The sequence below is a fragment of the Acipenser ruthenus genome, chromosome 20 (assembly GCF_902713425.1).
Source record: "Acipenser ruthenus chromosome 20, fAciRut3.2 maternal haplotype, whole genome shotgun sequence".
NCBI classification, from domain to species: domain Eukaryota; kingdom Metazoa; phylum Chordata; class Actinopteri; order Acipenseriformes; family Acipenseridae; genus Acipenser; species Acipenser ruthenus.
Window position 1 is genome coordinate 22,586,428 of NC_081208.1, and position 15,017 is coordinate 22,601,444.

Consider the following 15,017-nt stretch of genomic DNA (forward strand, 5'->3'; position numbering starts at 1 on the left):
AACTGAAGAGCAATTAGCTTCAAATTACATTAACTGTTTTCTTTACCTCTAGTTTGTAGGTATTTTTGTATGACCTGGGAAAGTGGGAAAGAATTTGTCTTTCAGTTCCAAGTGATGCAGATGCTATCTCCATAGCTACCAGTAGTGTCCCATAACCCCTCAAAGATGTCGCTTTAAAAAAAAAAAAGACAATCGACAATCTAAATTAGATTGAATACAAATATTGTTATGTTAACACTAATTAAATTGACGTGTCTGAGTATCACTCAGTACTTAGCAGTCTTGGAGATAACCACACATAACTTTGAAGAATTACAAGTACATTGAAAATGTACGGGAAAATAAACCTGCTAGTCATTTGAAGCTGCTTGCTCTATTTCAAAAACACACTTTTAATGCACCTTTGTACATATAACCCCATTTAAGACATTCCAACTAAATAACACCTCAAACCTGATATCAGTTTTTTGAGAGGGAATTTGACAGCATTAGCACCTTGGCTTCTGTGTATCTGTAGTGGTTTTTGTGTAGAAGAGACGCTTGAGGAAGTGAAGCTGTAGAAAGCCAGACAATACGATGACCAGGCTCTGAGCGGCAGACCACCAGGTCACGTAGTTGTAGTTGGACAGCAGCAGATAATAATCGGTCCCCTGGCGCATCCTGGCAAAGTTATAGTATCTCCACATGTGAAATACATAGCTCTGCACCCTGGCTGCGCTCGTCTGGAAAATAAACAAAAACACGGTCATGTACAAGTGTGTGTCCTTTCAAGGTTGTACCAGGTTAATAAATTAACTCTTATCTCTCCCAGATATTTGCAACCTTAACAGATGTCTCTTTCCATTTGAGCTTCATATCCTTGGTTCATTACTGCCTTTCAATGTAAATGCAAGTTATACAGTGCAGAAGTAAGTAAATGGATTCAGAAATACTAAATAAAAGTTTGAGACAAAACTGACTGCTTTACTATACAAGTTTTGTCAAAATGTTTTAAGTTTTATTTCAGATTTGGTGATTGGTAGCATACTCCTAACTTTAGAAATACATCCCAGAAAATTCAACAAAAGTGAATGAATGGACAGGCAATGTTGTTACCCTGTGGAACTACCAGTATTGTGCTCTTTTTTTTCCAATGGTTTTAGCCTTCCTACCTCAATCGTAGCCAGTGTGTCATTCAGTTGTTTTTTTTCCTGTTCTTTTTGATGTTGCATTTCTTCAAACCCATCGTAATAGACCCCAAAGTTTAGGAACACTTGCATGGACCCGAAACGGTTATGAAAGTTGCTCAAACAGATCTGAAAAAACCCTGAGTTGGAAAAAAGAAAATACAACATTATAAATGCATGTTTTGTTAGCATAATCAGGTAAAACTATTGGAAAAAAGTGTCTGACTTAATTTCAAATGTTTGATTGATTCTACTACAGATATGGATGAAGAGGTAAATCAGAGTTTGAAATTCACTGTATGAAAACATAAATGTGTAGTTTTAAATAATATTTTATATTAAAATGAAGAAACACATGCAATATGTAGCACATTTGTAATAATAATAATAGATCATTTAAAACATATTGTTGACTCCTCATGCAATGAGTGATCGTGGACCTTTGAAAACAAGGACATTCTAGAAACTGTCAAGAAGACATTTCTCTCTCAAGCAGGGTTGGGGTCAATTCCATTTCCAATTCCTTTTTAAAATGAATCCCAATTCCCATTACCGTTTAATCAATTCCAACACATTATTGATTAAAATTGCAATTCGCAATTTTCTGTTACAATGAGCTCACAGTGGCAACAATTACTTAACTTGAAGTCACTGTTATTCAATTAAATTGGCTCAAACAATAAAAGCACTTGAACAATCACAATTATGTCTCAAAAATATCAATTCCAAATCCATTGGGAATTAGAAATTGATTTTAAAAAGGAACTGGAGTAAGATGAATTTACCACCACCTTGCTCTCATGCAAATCTGGTACCTGTCTCTTTGGTCCTAAAGTTGATTTGGCCCCGTACATCCTGTGAGCTGCCCATGAGGAGCCCCTCTGGAGAGTTCACAGTGGCAGTGATGTGCCTGTCCTTCCCAATCCCAGTCACCCACTGAACCTGCACACAAACACACATCACTGCACCCAACAGTATGGACTGAACAGACTGCACACAACTCCACCTTGATATACCCACAGCTAATACAATTCATATTTATAATGCACGCCGCACTACTAATTGCTCCAAGAGTACACCTTGAATAACTTCTGTCTATACATAATAATATATCATTATTAAAGATAATTTAATAAAGAGAAGACAGATACAGTACTAATCATTTCTCAGCCCATTGAACTGCAGTAATTAATCTAATTTTACACAGCATTTTACAGTAAGAGAATGTTTATAAAAACAGTCCTTAAAAAACATTTCTCAAAACACTTTGTGAATAGGGTCCTTAAAGAAAGCTTTCTAAAGATTTGAACCTCTGAGGTGTAGGGAATCTTGACTGGAATGCTCGGCCTTAAAACTGCACTGTAAATAAAATGTGTTTTTGTAATTCTTGTGGAAAGAAGTTTTTAAAGTAATCATTCAATCTATTCCTGGCAGCGTTTACTGATAGCACATGGAAACATGGAAAAATGATTATTATTCTTTAGTTTACTTAGTACCTAATGGAAGATGAAGATAAGCTGTATTGTTAATAATACTTTAAGAAAAGATAAGATTTATAAGTAACAAAGTCAAGCAGACAAATATTTCAGACAGTACTAGCCAAAACATTTGACTTAAGGGTAATTTGATCAATCTTTAAACTATATACCCGGCCATTATAGAAAGAAAGTTTTACCCTTGAGGATATTTGTCTTTTTTTCTACTTTGTTTTTAAGAGATAACCCTTTGGGGGTATTTCTCACATGAGCTTTGTGTACTGAGACCTATAGGTTATTTCTCATCAGACAGAGAACACCTCACCACTGAGCTGACACTGGCAGCTTACAGATACTAAAATCAACTTTCTCCTGAAGAAACTGCAATATCTTAATTTGTATTCAGTTACTAATTGCAAAAAATATGTAAATACATATTTTATTAGAAATCCATAAACATGACATTTATGTGCCAAAGAAAAGTTGAAGATCTTTGGCCTCTCATCAAGGCCCACTATACTAGTATAGTGAGTGAAACCTGTAGGCAGACTGATTTCAGGAACTTGAATCCACTGGTTTCAAAAGTGACCTATGAAAATACAACGCCTGCATGTATTCTCTGTAAACCCCAATGTTTGGAGAAAGCAATAAATGTTATCTGACGATAAATATGGTAGTACCGCCAACACTTTGTTTATTACATGATTGTTGGTCATTGCATCTATTTAATAAACATGTTTCTTTCTTATGTTCTTTGTGATATAACATCCCCAATAGTATGTATTGTTACAGGACCATTCAATGAGAAACCCTTACCTCGTAACTGAAGTAAAAATTGCCACTCTGGTGTGCAAAATGCCAGAAACACTCCAGTGCAGCTGCAGGGAGCACATAGGAGAAATCATACCGGTCAGATCCCCGGAATAAGGACTGCTCTCCACGGAGGGCTAGGGGCTCCGACTTCTGACACCATCCCCCGACACACAGGATTACAAACACAGCAACACACACTGCACTGGGCTTCAGCATCTTCTCAAGAAACTGCTCTAACACATAGGGTGAACAGGAAGGTTTGTTTCAGACACTGAATGCTGACACCTTCTTCAGACCTGGAGAATGATTAACTTTTCTAATCTCCTCACTCCAAACCCTTTCCTTTAAAACGTTTTTGCAGCAAGTACTTGTTGAGTATATCTGCAGCTGCTGCGTGGGAAAATGTGCTCAGCAATACAAGCAATTGTGATTCACAAAAAAGGTACCTACTGATTGGTAATTATTATTTATGTTTGTTTAGCACAAGGAGGTTTTTCAAGATTGAAATCTAGTCACTTATCAAGTAGACTTTTGAAGGCCCAGTTCTTTATTCCTAGAAACTGGACAACATGTTGGGGTAGTACTGCCCATGTGACACAGCTTATTCATATATTTGAAAAGTAGAGGGGGTGGGGAGGGATCTAGTAGGGATACCAAGATATTTAAAGACAATAACTGTATGTACACTGCTTCCAACATGATTGTTGCCAGGCATGTGGTGATCACACAGAATACTGGCATATAAACAGTGCACAATAAAGCAGGTTTGACAGCTGGGACCCCCTTCTCCGCATGCACTGTGCACTGTTGGGTATTTGCATATTACCCAATTTTTCCATCAAAAAACAGCGGTGCTACCTCTAAAACAGGTTACAATATACCCCTCCACTAACTGGGCAGAGAGGCAATGCTTCCTAGTAGAACGCGTCATGTTAAGGCTGATTGTGAGGGAACATTGTTTCAGGCTTACTTTGTAATTTTGTGTATAAAAATATTCACGAAAACTTTCTTTTTGGCTAGAAATTGGACAGTGTAGGTAAAATCATAACGCTCAGTCACCGTCAATGTCCGAGCTCCAGGTCACGTGTAATGGTTCAACTGAACCCAATGAACCTTTGCTTCGTAACACTGTTTGCCTCATTTGGTTCTTGAAGGGTCAAACCAGCTTAAGCTTCATTTCCATCACCAGTCTCTTAGAGGCCTCTAACCTCTAACAGTGTAAGAGAGAAAGCTACAAGGGAGCATATTTGTTTTCCTTCTTTTTCTTTGTTTAAAAGAAAAAAAGTCTGCCACCGGCATCTAAAGAATAAAACCTCTGGATTTATCTGTTTATTACCAAAACCACACCCACTGAACAAGAAATTTAACAGCCTAAGATCCTAACCACTAGGGACACCATTTTACAACAATGCAAAATATTTACTGACTATTCTTTAATAGTTTGAACTGGAGCATTATATATGTTTGGTAAGACAAAACACATGATACACACTTTCTAAACAAATCCTAAGAAGTATATAAAGCAATGAACACATTTTTTATTGCTTTAAAAATGTGTATTTATTTTTGTTACTTGTGTGCCGGTTTAAAAACATGCAATAATTAATCCATAAACTTAAATTGCAACTACAAACTTAACTAAACAAAAAATTAAAAGCTAAAAATTCAAGCCCTAACTGTAAAGAACCAGGACTTAACTCTCTACAGAAATACAGCGTCTGTGGAGCATCTTAACTAAATCATTTTAAGCTTTTTCATCGTTCTCCATCGATCTTTGATCATTACGGTTGTCCTTCCCACAAATGGGTAGCTTAGCTGAATTGCCTTCCAATTTCCTTCCCCGAATTTGGACACCCCTTTCTTAACCCACATTGTCTCTTCCCAGGTCCACTTCTGCAGAAAGAAAAGGAAAGAGTTTTAATACAGCTCACTTCCCTCACAGAAAGTCAATAGATCAAAGTTATTTTTCTTCCTTTGGTCACCAACGCCAGAGTGGTTGCTGGTAATGCCAAGACATGTTGACATCTAAACAGCAGTGTTAACTTTGCCTATTTAGGAAGGATTGTCGCTCATTTTGTTTCATGAGAAATAATTAATTAAAAGTGGAGATTGTACAGTAGCAGGGGGGTTGAAAGTTTACATCCTCATGGAGTGACAAGAAAAAACACTTTTACTCTTAGCACTAAGAACATTTTCAAAAAGACAACCCTAATAAAATTCAAATCATGTCTGCTGTGCAGCTTCAGATTCCACAGCTTGACCAAGGACACAATATAAAAAACAGATTTTCCTATGGAAGCCAGCATGGTTATTATATAGAAGTATTAACATTCATAACATGACTAGCGAAGCAACCTCAAAATCCATCAATCCCATAATGCAGCAAGGCAGATGTTGAAATGCTAAATGAATCATACAGATTCTAGTAAAATTAAGCATTGGAAATTATGTAAATAGAACTGAAGTAACATGCATTTATACCAAAACTGTGTAGATTTGTCTCCCAGGCTACAGCATGGGCAACAAGAACGTGCTGTCTAAACCAATCATGCCTGTTTAAATAATGAGATATTTTGGCCAAGGGTGCCTTTCTGATTTTGATAAGTTGAAAATGAAATGTTTCTTACCTTTTTTGTATTATGCCCAATAACACTTCCTTCATCTAATGCTGTACTTTCGTAGTCTAAGAAGAGAAAACAAAACAGTATTACGAATTTCTAAAGTCTTCAGTTGGGACCCACATACCCCAATTTAACTATGGATATATACAGACTCAAATAAGTCCATTGGCAGAACTGGGGGTTGGTGCAGGTGTTGGCTTGCTAAACTTTTCCCCTTGAGTTTTGTACTTCATTTATTTTACGCTACAGTACATCATAAAAACGAGCATGTAGTGCTGTCATTTGGAAAGAGTGAATAAATACTAACTTGCAAGAATCCTATGAGGACTGGTTAAGTAATATAGTTGGAAGTTTGAAAGCAAAACAAAAATTACTATGTCCTATTCTTGGGTTGAATAAAGATTCTTCATCACTCCAGGACTCCTTTTCCTCTCTCACTGGGCTGGATATATTTAACCTAAAATCAAGACACAGAAGAGACTGGTTTCAGAAATATTAGTACCAAATATTCTGGATAGCAATATTCTCGATCATATAAAAACTCATCCACACAAAAATTCCAGAAGCATTCTAAATATAATGGGTTACATCTAAATGCAGAACTAAACGTAACGTGGTTTTCATATGCAGCATTCTACAAAACAGATTGATAAAATGGCTTGGAAATGTCCTGCAATCTGATTGGCTGCTGACATTCCAGAACCTTACAGTTAACAGTACAACCAATCGTTCAGACCTCGTTTCATTCCAAACGCACATCTGGTCAACTGCTTTTAAAAATGAAATTCTGCACCATTACAGCTGGTTGTTAAGAGCTACAGGCCACAAAAATGAAGCTTTTTTTCCCATAATTATTCATTAGTCTAACACTTCAGAGTAAACAGAATCTAACGCATTTAAAATGCCAATCAATCTCCTTGGATGTCTTTTCTTTAAAATGATCTGATCTGCCACCGCAAGAATGCTTTTAAATCCTCACACTTTAGTACCAAATGCAGCTGAGTAAGAGTTTCTAAAACCGAGGTTGAGCATAGTTGCAATAAGCCTCAATTACCAAGGGAAGCAACAGTACACAACAGTAGAGTAATTGCAGACATCAGTGGGTAAAAGTGTGCAAAAAAGCAAGCCACTGCCCCTTTGAGTTCATCGGATGTGCTGAGCCAGAGCCTGGCGAGAATAAACAGAGGCTTGGAGTTTAAAATGTAAAGCTGCAGAGAATGAATATTGTAGGGCAACAATAATTTCAAATGTACATACCAATGTTTATAGAACACAAAAGTAGGCAGTTTCATTTAAAAACTGTGTAGTCATTCTTTTCAGACAAAACAATACCTTTAAAACGGCAGTATATTAATAAATACATATCTAAACACATTTTCATATCTGCAAAGTAAATTAACCATTAATTCAATAGTAATAAGGTCTAGCCAATTAGTGGCCCTCTACAGCCAAAGTACAGGGACTATTTAGCATTGGTGGAAGGATACATTCAATAAATCGTAATTGAAAGCTTAAAATCTAGCTTTTTGTTTTTATTTGTGTAAAGCCTTTTTAGAAGCACAATAACACACTTGAAGGTGTGGGTTGTACTGATACAACCCACTTCCCAGGTGCATTGGGAGGCACGAGGTGCCAACACCTTCTCGTGTGTTACTGATAACTTACAATCTGTTTTCTCTACTAGCCTTTGCTGGACAAATCAATGCACATTTAATGGGGTTCCTACCTTTTCCTTGGTACTAGATTATTCTGTAAAATGATGGAGTCATCTGTATCATCAGACTCTTCCTGGATCAGCACAGCTGGACTCCTAAGATGGGATTTCACAATCATTAGCTTCACAAGACCCTAAGTGATTGAAGTTCAAAGTCCTCTCTCACTACCTTCCATACTGACTGCCAATTATTGCCAAAATTCAAAATAAAAAAAGACCATCATGACCTGCATTAGCAGAAGTCGAGATCCTGCCCAATGCTCAGTTAAGGAGTTTTTTTTTTTACCTTTTCTTTTCTGAGCAGTTCTCTCTTGGGTGTTTCTGACCAGAATGGCTAGACTGTCCCTATAGCCCCAGAATCTTATATTCTCAATAATTTACACTAAATAATGTTAATACCAAGTTCTTTGACAACTGGATAAGCGGTTCTCCAGATATATTTCATCCCCATCTAACATTATTATTATTATTAGTAGTAGTAGTAGTAGTAGTAGTAGCTGCAGTAGCACAAATGATTCAGCTTCAGTCTGATTTTAATTATACTGACGCGGAAAGGTCCCTGTCACACCATTGAGAGACAAAGAATATTTGAGATTTGTGACAAAATCATCTTTGGATTATTACACTGCTAATCAGAGGTTGACATAAAGAAACAAGTATATTAGTAATACAATTGCTATTAGCAGCACTGCAGATGCACAATGAAAACATGAATTATGCACAATATTTAAATTTAATGCAGAAAGAATACGCATAACAATTTTGCTGAGTTTGCATGTTATCAAGCTTCATGTAGTTCGTTGATTCCCAGCGTCTCAATGGTCAATTGTGAATTTAATGCATGTGGTAGCTAAAAAATGGATCACAGAAATGCCAGGACCGGGACAGCTATTTGTAGCCTGCCTGGGAATTGTCAGAAACACATGACCTAAACGTGTTTGTAAATAAGCGACTGGATTCTCGATCCTTAGTCCCCCTCAACCTAACCTACCAATGTACCTATCTGTCAACTGAATATTTGGAAGGTAAATCTATATAATACAATATTCTGTGTTTCGAGGAGTCGGATGCTCTATATTGCTATAGCAAGGTGATCAACAAGGAATACAATATTATCATTTATTTATTTGCATTGGTGCACTATTGGTAGTATTTGAAATAGAGTATGTGCATGCAGACCTTTTGTTAAGTACATGCCATCTGTAGCGCTGGAAGATTTTTTTTTCTTTCTGTTTTTGTGTTTATTTGCTTCACAGCCATATTTTTTGTGGTCAATAAAATAAATAAAAATAATTGTGGTTTTTGTTTATTTATTGTTAGAACAAGATTTTCTACATTAGTTCACAGTAACACTACAGTTAAAATGTAAAGCTATAGTTAATACATACCCCATAAGTCAGCATTAAAGTATGTACCGTATTTATTGAAAGTACTCATGACTAAGGGAATGTTGCATTTTATACACCCAAAATACATTTTACTCACATAGTGTCTAAATTGGGGGGTAAATTACTCAATGACCCAAAACCCATAAATGACTCCACTGTATGGAGCGCTGGCTATCAGTATCATGAAAACAGCCATCATAACCTCCTACATCTCCATATAACTCCAGACTGATTCAATAACTTGCACAATATATTGTCCTTATCAAGTTTCATGACAATTGGTTAACCGTTTCTCTAGATAAAGTTTCAGTGCAAAGCAGCGCTTTACCTTTTCTGTGGAGTGTTGTTCCTGTGGCGCTGCTGCCAGCGGGATGGGGAGTGGCTACTGTGTGAGCTGGCCTCCACACCCTCACTCTCCGTCTCCGTCTGGCTGTCCTGCTCTAGTAGCAGACGGGACACGGTCTGCATGCGTCTCTCTTGTTTGGGGGTGTCTGGCTTGGACACTGACGCCTGGCTCCTAGAGCTTCTTGGTGTGTAGCTGGGGCTCACAACTCCTCGGGGGTCAAGATCCGTCTCCTCCAGGCGAGTGAATTCTAAGCTTGCCTCCTCCATCGTGGACATGGCACAGAAGGCAGCTTTGAGAACCAAGCGGCCAAAGGTGGTCCAGGTTGTCGATGACTGCCTAAAAATCAGAGGCAACTTAAACAGCAATATAGAATACTATAATAGATTGGTATTACATTCAATCATCAAAATAGCATGATTTCACATTCAGTTGCATGATATAAGGTTAAACATTTTGTGAGCTGAAACCACATTTCTCAGTGGCCATGAAAAGGCTTCAAATACAAAAACGAGATATCAATATCATGAAATAGGAGATCCCCATGACCTAGGATATCCACAGTATGCAAGACGTGTGATATTTGTACATAACATACATTTCCCGATTCCAGACATAAGATTCAACCCAACTGGATAAGCTCTTCTCTAGATATAAACATTAGTGTGACATTTGAACGGATAATAGCTGTTGTGCTTGTGTGTTTTTACTCTGACTACTTATTAGAAATAATGTATAACTTTTGACCGGCCCATTTGCTATAAAGTGAAAATTAGGTCGATCTAAAACACTCCAAGATTAAAATCTAAAACTCTCTCTAATCTACAACTATAATCTAAAACCTTACATACCTGTGGACAGGAGATTCCACATTTTTAGCTTCTGATGAGGAATGGGGCTCTTCTATAGCTGCTTGTTCAGATTCCGTTTCTCTCACTGTGCTTTCTGAGGCGATGTGATGTTTCGCAGTCTTAAAAAAATAACGAGTTATGTAAGGATTAAAGATAGTGATTCTTGATAAACCAAAAGACAGTCAACCTTGTTTCTGATAAACCAGGAGTTTTTTACTCTTAAGCAATTTAGAGTTCAGCCTTGCAGAACCAAGCAACAATACATACATCTATCTTTCCAAAATGTAAATTCTTTGCTGGAATAATCATTTTTGGTAAACATACCTTGAGTAAGAAGGGCTCAGAGAAACTGACAAGACTCTTAGTGAACTGAAACATTTCCTCTCTGAACTGCTCATATGTCTTCTGTAAAGCGGGGTTGATACACGTCTTCTGCTGGATAATGCCCAGTAATAAGGTTTTCTCAATAAAGAAAAAGAAAAGAAGTCAACTGAGGAGTGGTGAAGCAAGTAGAGGTGGCTGTGATCTTCCCAGTGACTAAAGCATCAGGATTTAACTGAACTCTCTGCTCCACAGAGAGAGAAATGAGTGCTGCTATATGTATTTGGAACTGGAATGTTTATCTACATTGATTTAAATGATTGCCAAACATGTGTCTGCAAATTTACTCGTGTGCATTGTAACCAGAGCTGTGGTGAACGCTGTGGTAAAATCCAGCATGCCGCAACATAATAAACTATTGATTTAGTTATAAACCGCTGAGTGTTTTTTGTTTCCGTGTTTGTGCACTGCTAAGAATTTTGCTGTTTGGTTAAACAGTCCGCGTATAACTGCTGATCTGGCCCTTAGGGCTTCTGTGACTGAGTTATCAGGTCCCTAAATCTGTTTATCAGGGTAATAGGACTGAAAAGTAACATTTGTTACATTTACTAAAATAAAAATGGTTTTAAAAAAGACCAAATTTCCATTGGGCTTTTTTTTTTTTTTTTTAGTCTATTGATTTTGTAAATATTACTATGCAGGACAGCCGCTATAAGATTGTTACCTTAATAAAAAATGTGCATGGATTAATCTACAGGTTAAATCAACTAATGCCCATAAATTAACTGATCAAAAATGTAAATAGAGTGACAGCCATAATATACATGAGGTTCTGGTTCCTGTATCAATTCCTTCACGAATACATTTAAATCAATATGGCAACTAACCTTTTCAGTGTCACCTGGGAAATGGTTCTTCAGTATACAACTAGCCTTCTCAAACTTCTTTTGTTTAATACACACAATTACAGCCTGCAAAAATACAAACATATTGAAATTAATGATTCCTAAGAGGTACAAAAATGTCCTGTATGTAAGTAGATTTCATATGTCATCTTCAACAGTTGAGTTTTTGAATATGCATCCCCATATGGTCAAGATAATCATTTGTCAGAGTAGCCCTTGACCCTTGTAAAACAAACTATTTTAAAGTAGTGTGGTTAAGTCAATTCAGCTCAAGCTTTCAAACTATGGTCATCCCCCACATTGGAGAAAAATAGGTCAAAGGACATGAAAATGGGCATATTAAACCACCAGAAGTTTCCACACCATCCTGGCACCGTTTTCTCAATAAAATTAGGTTTTTATGTGTATCACCAACCACAAATGGAGAAAACCTCCCCAGAATTTGGTCCACTTGAGATGGAGTAACTTTAAAAAGGTACTTTTTGTTAGAAAATGAAACAGATTTTACCATTTCTCTGACTGAGTTAGAAACCTTCCCCACTAGGTCTTGAGGCAGCACCACCTCTTCATCTATCAGGTGTAAAAGTCTGAAGGCAGACTCCAGGGGAGTCAGATTCCCCTCTGAATCAAACCGATAACCTGGAAGAGACAGTGCAGCTCACATATTAGAATCAAAAGAAAACAATGATATCACTGATGCCATGAACTATACGTTTGTTTATTTTTCACTGCTCATTGTAGAACAGAAACAAGGGCATAGGATCCTGCCATATGTAAACTGAATCAATTCACTTCACTCCCATCATTATTATTATTATTATTATTATTATTATTATTATTATTATACAGTGCCTTTCATAGTGGACCACCATCACAAAGCACTTTACACAGATAGGATGTGAACTGTGCATTATATTTGGACAATACTCTTGGAGAAAGCATGAAAAAGACACGACAAAATGATAAGTAGGGTTTGACGTTAGCTCTGAAAAACTTACTCAGATTCTCTCCATCATTGATTCGGGACATAAACTGCATTACACGAAGCATTCTGGTCAACTCCTCCGACTGTTCAAATGGGAGAACTATCGCGTCTAAAAATAAAAACACCGTTATTTACTGAACTACTGCAATGCTGGTGACAAGTTACACTACAAAACACAAGGAAGTTGCCACATGCATCAGTATCACATTAATAAAAGGCAGTACTGACAAAACATCAAACTGCTTTAGTACCAAAAAAGGGCTGATCAAAGAATCGTAACATTGTAAACTGCCACAGATACGCTCCGATAAACAGTAAATTCCACATTTTAGGGGCATAACATTACAGTTGAAATAACCTTTGTAATAGCAGTTTTCTCCTGACCCTAATAGTGAAATAAATAAAGGTAGTCATGTGTATTCTTTATATGTATATATGATATTCTGTATATATTCTACCATACTTTATGTACAGACAGCAACAAAAAACGTTACCCTGCACGATATCGCGAATCTGACAGAAATCTTCATAAAGTCCATCTCGAAAAGCTGCCATCGCAGAATACACATAGTAATCTATAATCCAGCGAGCCACGACTTTTTCGGGACTCAGGGACTTAACCTGGCCCTGTCCAATGCCCCGAGTGCTACAGCAAGGTTCATCCTCACTCCGTCCCGCCATGTTTACAAATAAAAAAAACGTTGCACATAATGACGTAAAACACCCGCGACGGCCCTATGTGTAATTTTGGTGGGCATTTTGTTTGCGGCCATGTTGATAAGGTCAGTTTAAATCTATGTACAGTAGATGATCGACAATCAATTCAGTAACATAATGTAAGGTGACCGTATTTTGTAAACCAAATCCGGGGACACACATAAAAACATTGTACTAACCAATATTCCTGATGCTGGCAGCACTAGAGAAGCTCGCTGCAGCTCTGTTTCAGAATTGTAATGTTCTTGCTCAGTGCTTAAGAACTCAAGACAGGACAAAGTGAAGTTTGTTTTGACGATTAACATGGCTTTCACAATTGCAACCTTGTATTCAGTTTCCCTGCCACTTACTTCGTCAAACATTGCATCCTCGTTAAATTGTCACATTCGGACATTTCTTCGGCAGTAACTCAACTGATGTTTCAATCTCGGATCTTAAAGAAACTTTCTTTAAAAGCAGATATTTAAAATCTCTCAAATCATCTGCATGCTTTCCCAATGCATGGATGTATTTTATGGGTGTATCGAAAGACCTCGACACATTAAGATTTCACCGACGTGTCACGAACCCGCTTCTTCTAGGTCTTTAAGTAGTTTTCTCACTAAAACAGGCACAAAGTCCTCTTCATACGTTGTAGCCAGCTTCTTTTCGAGATTGTTTAAGATATCGGCTGACTACTCCACAGCGATCCTCTCCCTCAAGCGATTTGATTGTCATGGAAAAGTGTCATGTTTGCATAAATAAAATAGCCAGAGTTCAGTACTACAGACATTTTTGCTCGGACAAGAAAAATAACTTCAACGACTGATAAAAAGTATAAAGCAGGTAACATTGCTATGAATGCTGAGAATGACACAACCCTATGTTCGATTCCACACTTATTCATAGCATTTATTACCTCAGCAATAAGCAATTTTAAGATGTCCATGATTCGATGAGTCAACTGACAATGGCACATATTTAACATCTTGCAGGTCGTCAATTAGTTTAGTATTTGCCCATGGAGCAAAAACATTTGCATCTAAATTCCTGCTTCACACTTTGGGTTGCTGAATTTTTTATTTAAATTGGAAGTACAGTCCATGCTCTGAAACTGTGATTATGTCTAACGGTATGATATGTATACGTTCCTTCTTGGACAGCAAGGTCATCATACTCACTCTGTGTCAGCTCAACTTTGCGGGAAAAAAAAAAAACTAGCACGTGCTGTAAGAGCAGCTTTAGGTTTGGTGGTACCTTCGTGTTCTGCCTCCACTCGAAATGGAAAATACAGACTGGCATATTGAATATAATACAGATGTTTCTTTTCCATTTAGTCGTAAATATGGAAAATCCTTTTCAAGCTGGTTGATACGCGTTTTTGACAACACAATTTTCACTTTACACCGAATCTCTTAGTGCCTGGTACAACCGCCTTAAAGGGAACCCAGATGTATTCTACGTCATACACCATTGAGTCAGCTATGACAACTGTAAGTAGTGTCGTACAATCTATATGTTATATAGCTAATAATAATAACAATAGAAACGGTTTTGATATTTCTTTCTAATGCATTTATGCGTCAGACATATTAATCAAAACGAGATATTAAAATTAAGGGTATTCGGGGACATTGTCCAGGGACACAGTACCTCATCCGGGGACTGTCCCCAGAAATCGGGGAGGTATGGTCACCCTAACACAATGGCAAAATTAGCTCAAGTAATATAAGAGTTTT

At 37.2% G+C, this 15,017-nt stretch overlaps 2 protein-coding genes across 3 annotated transcripts; both read right to left on the minus strand.

The window, feature by feature from the left end:
* Positions 1 to 46: 46 nt before the first annotated feature.
* tmed6 (transmembrane p24 trafficking protein 6) lies at positions 47 to 4,772 on the minus strand. Its single transcript, XM_034041743.3, has 4 exons — positions 3,458 to 4,772; positions 1,982 to 2,108; positions 1,152 to 1,306; positions 47 to 722 (listed from the first exon to the last, which is right to left on the minus strand). Exons 1-4 carry the CDS (start codon positions 3,668 to 3,670, stop codon positions 489 to 491), a joined length of 729 nt encoding a protein of 242 aa, XP_033897634.1. The 5' UTR covers positions 3,671 to 4,772; the 3' UTR covers positions 47 to 488.
* Positions 4,773 to 4,872: 100 nt separating this feature from the next.
* LOC117425851 (telomeric repeat-binding factor 2-like) lies at positions 4,873 to 13,289 on the minus strand. Of its 2 annotated transcripts, none has more exons than XM_034043139.3 (11): positions 13,077 to 13,288; positions 12,596 to 12,691; positions 12,106 to 12,236; positions 11,580 to 11,663; positions 10,696 to 10,833; positions 10,372 to 10,490; positions 9,506 to 9,859; positions 7,802 to 7,885; positions 6,450 to 6,532; positions 6,082 to 6,137; positions 4,873 to 5,347 (listed from the first exon to the last, which is right to left on the minus strand). In XM_034043139.3, exons 1-11 carry the CDS (start codon positions 13,261 to 13,263, stop codon positions 5,189 to 5,191), a joined length of 1,491 nt encoding a protein of 496 aa, XP_033899030.1. In that variant the 5' UTR covers positions 13,264 to 13,288; the 3' UTR covers positions 4,873 to 5,188. The 2 variants fall into 2 exon arrangements, 1 of the variants encoding a protein (XP_033899030.1); XR_009307915.1 differs by having other exon boundaries at positions 5,297 to 5,347; positions 6,383 to 6,532; positions 13,077 to 13,289.
* Positions 13,290 to 15,017: the final 1,728 nt, after the last annotated feature.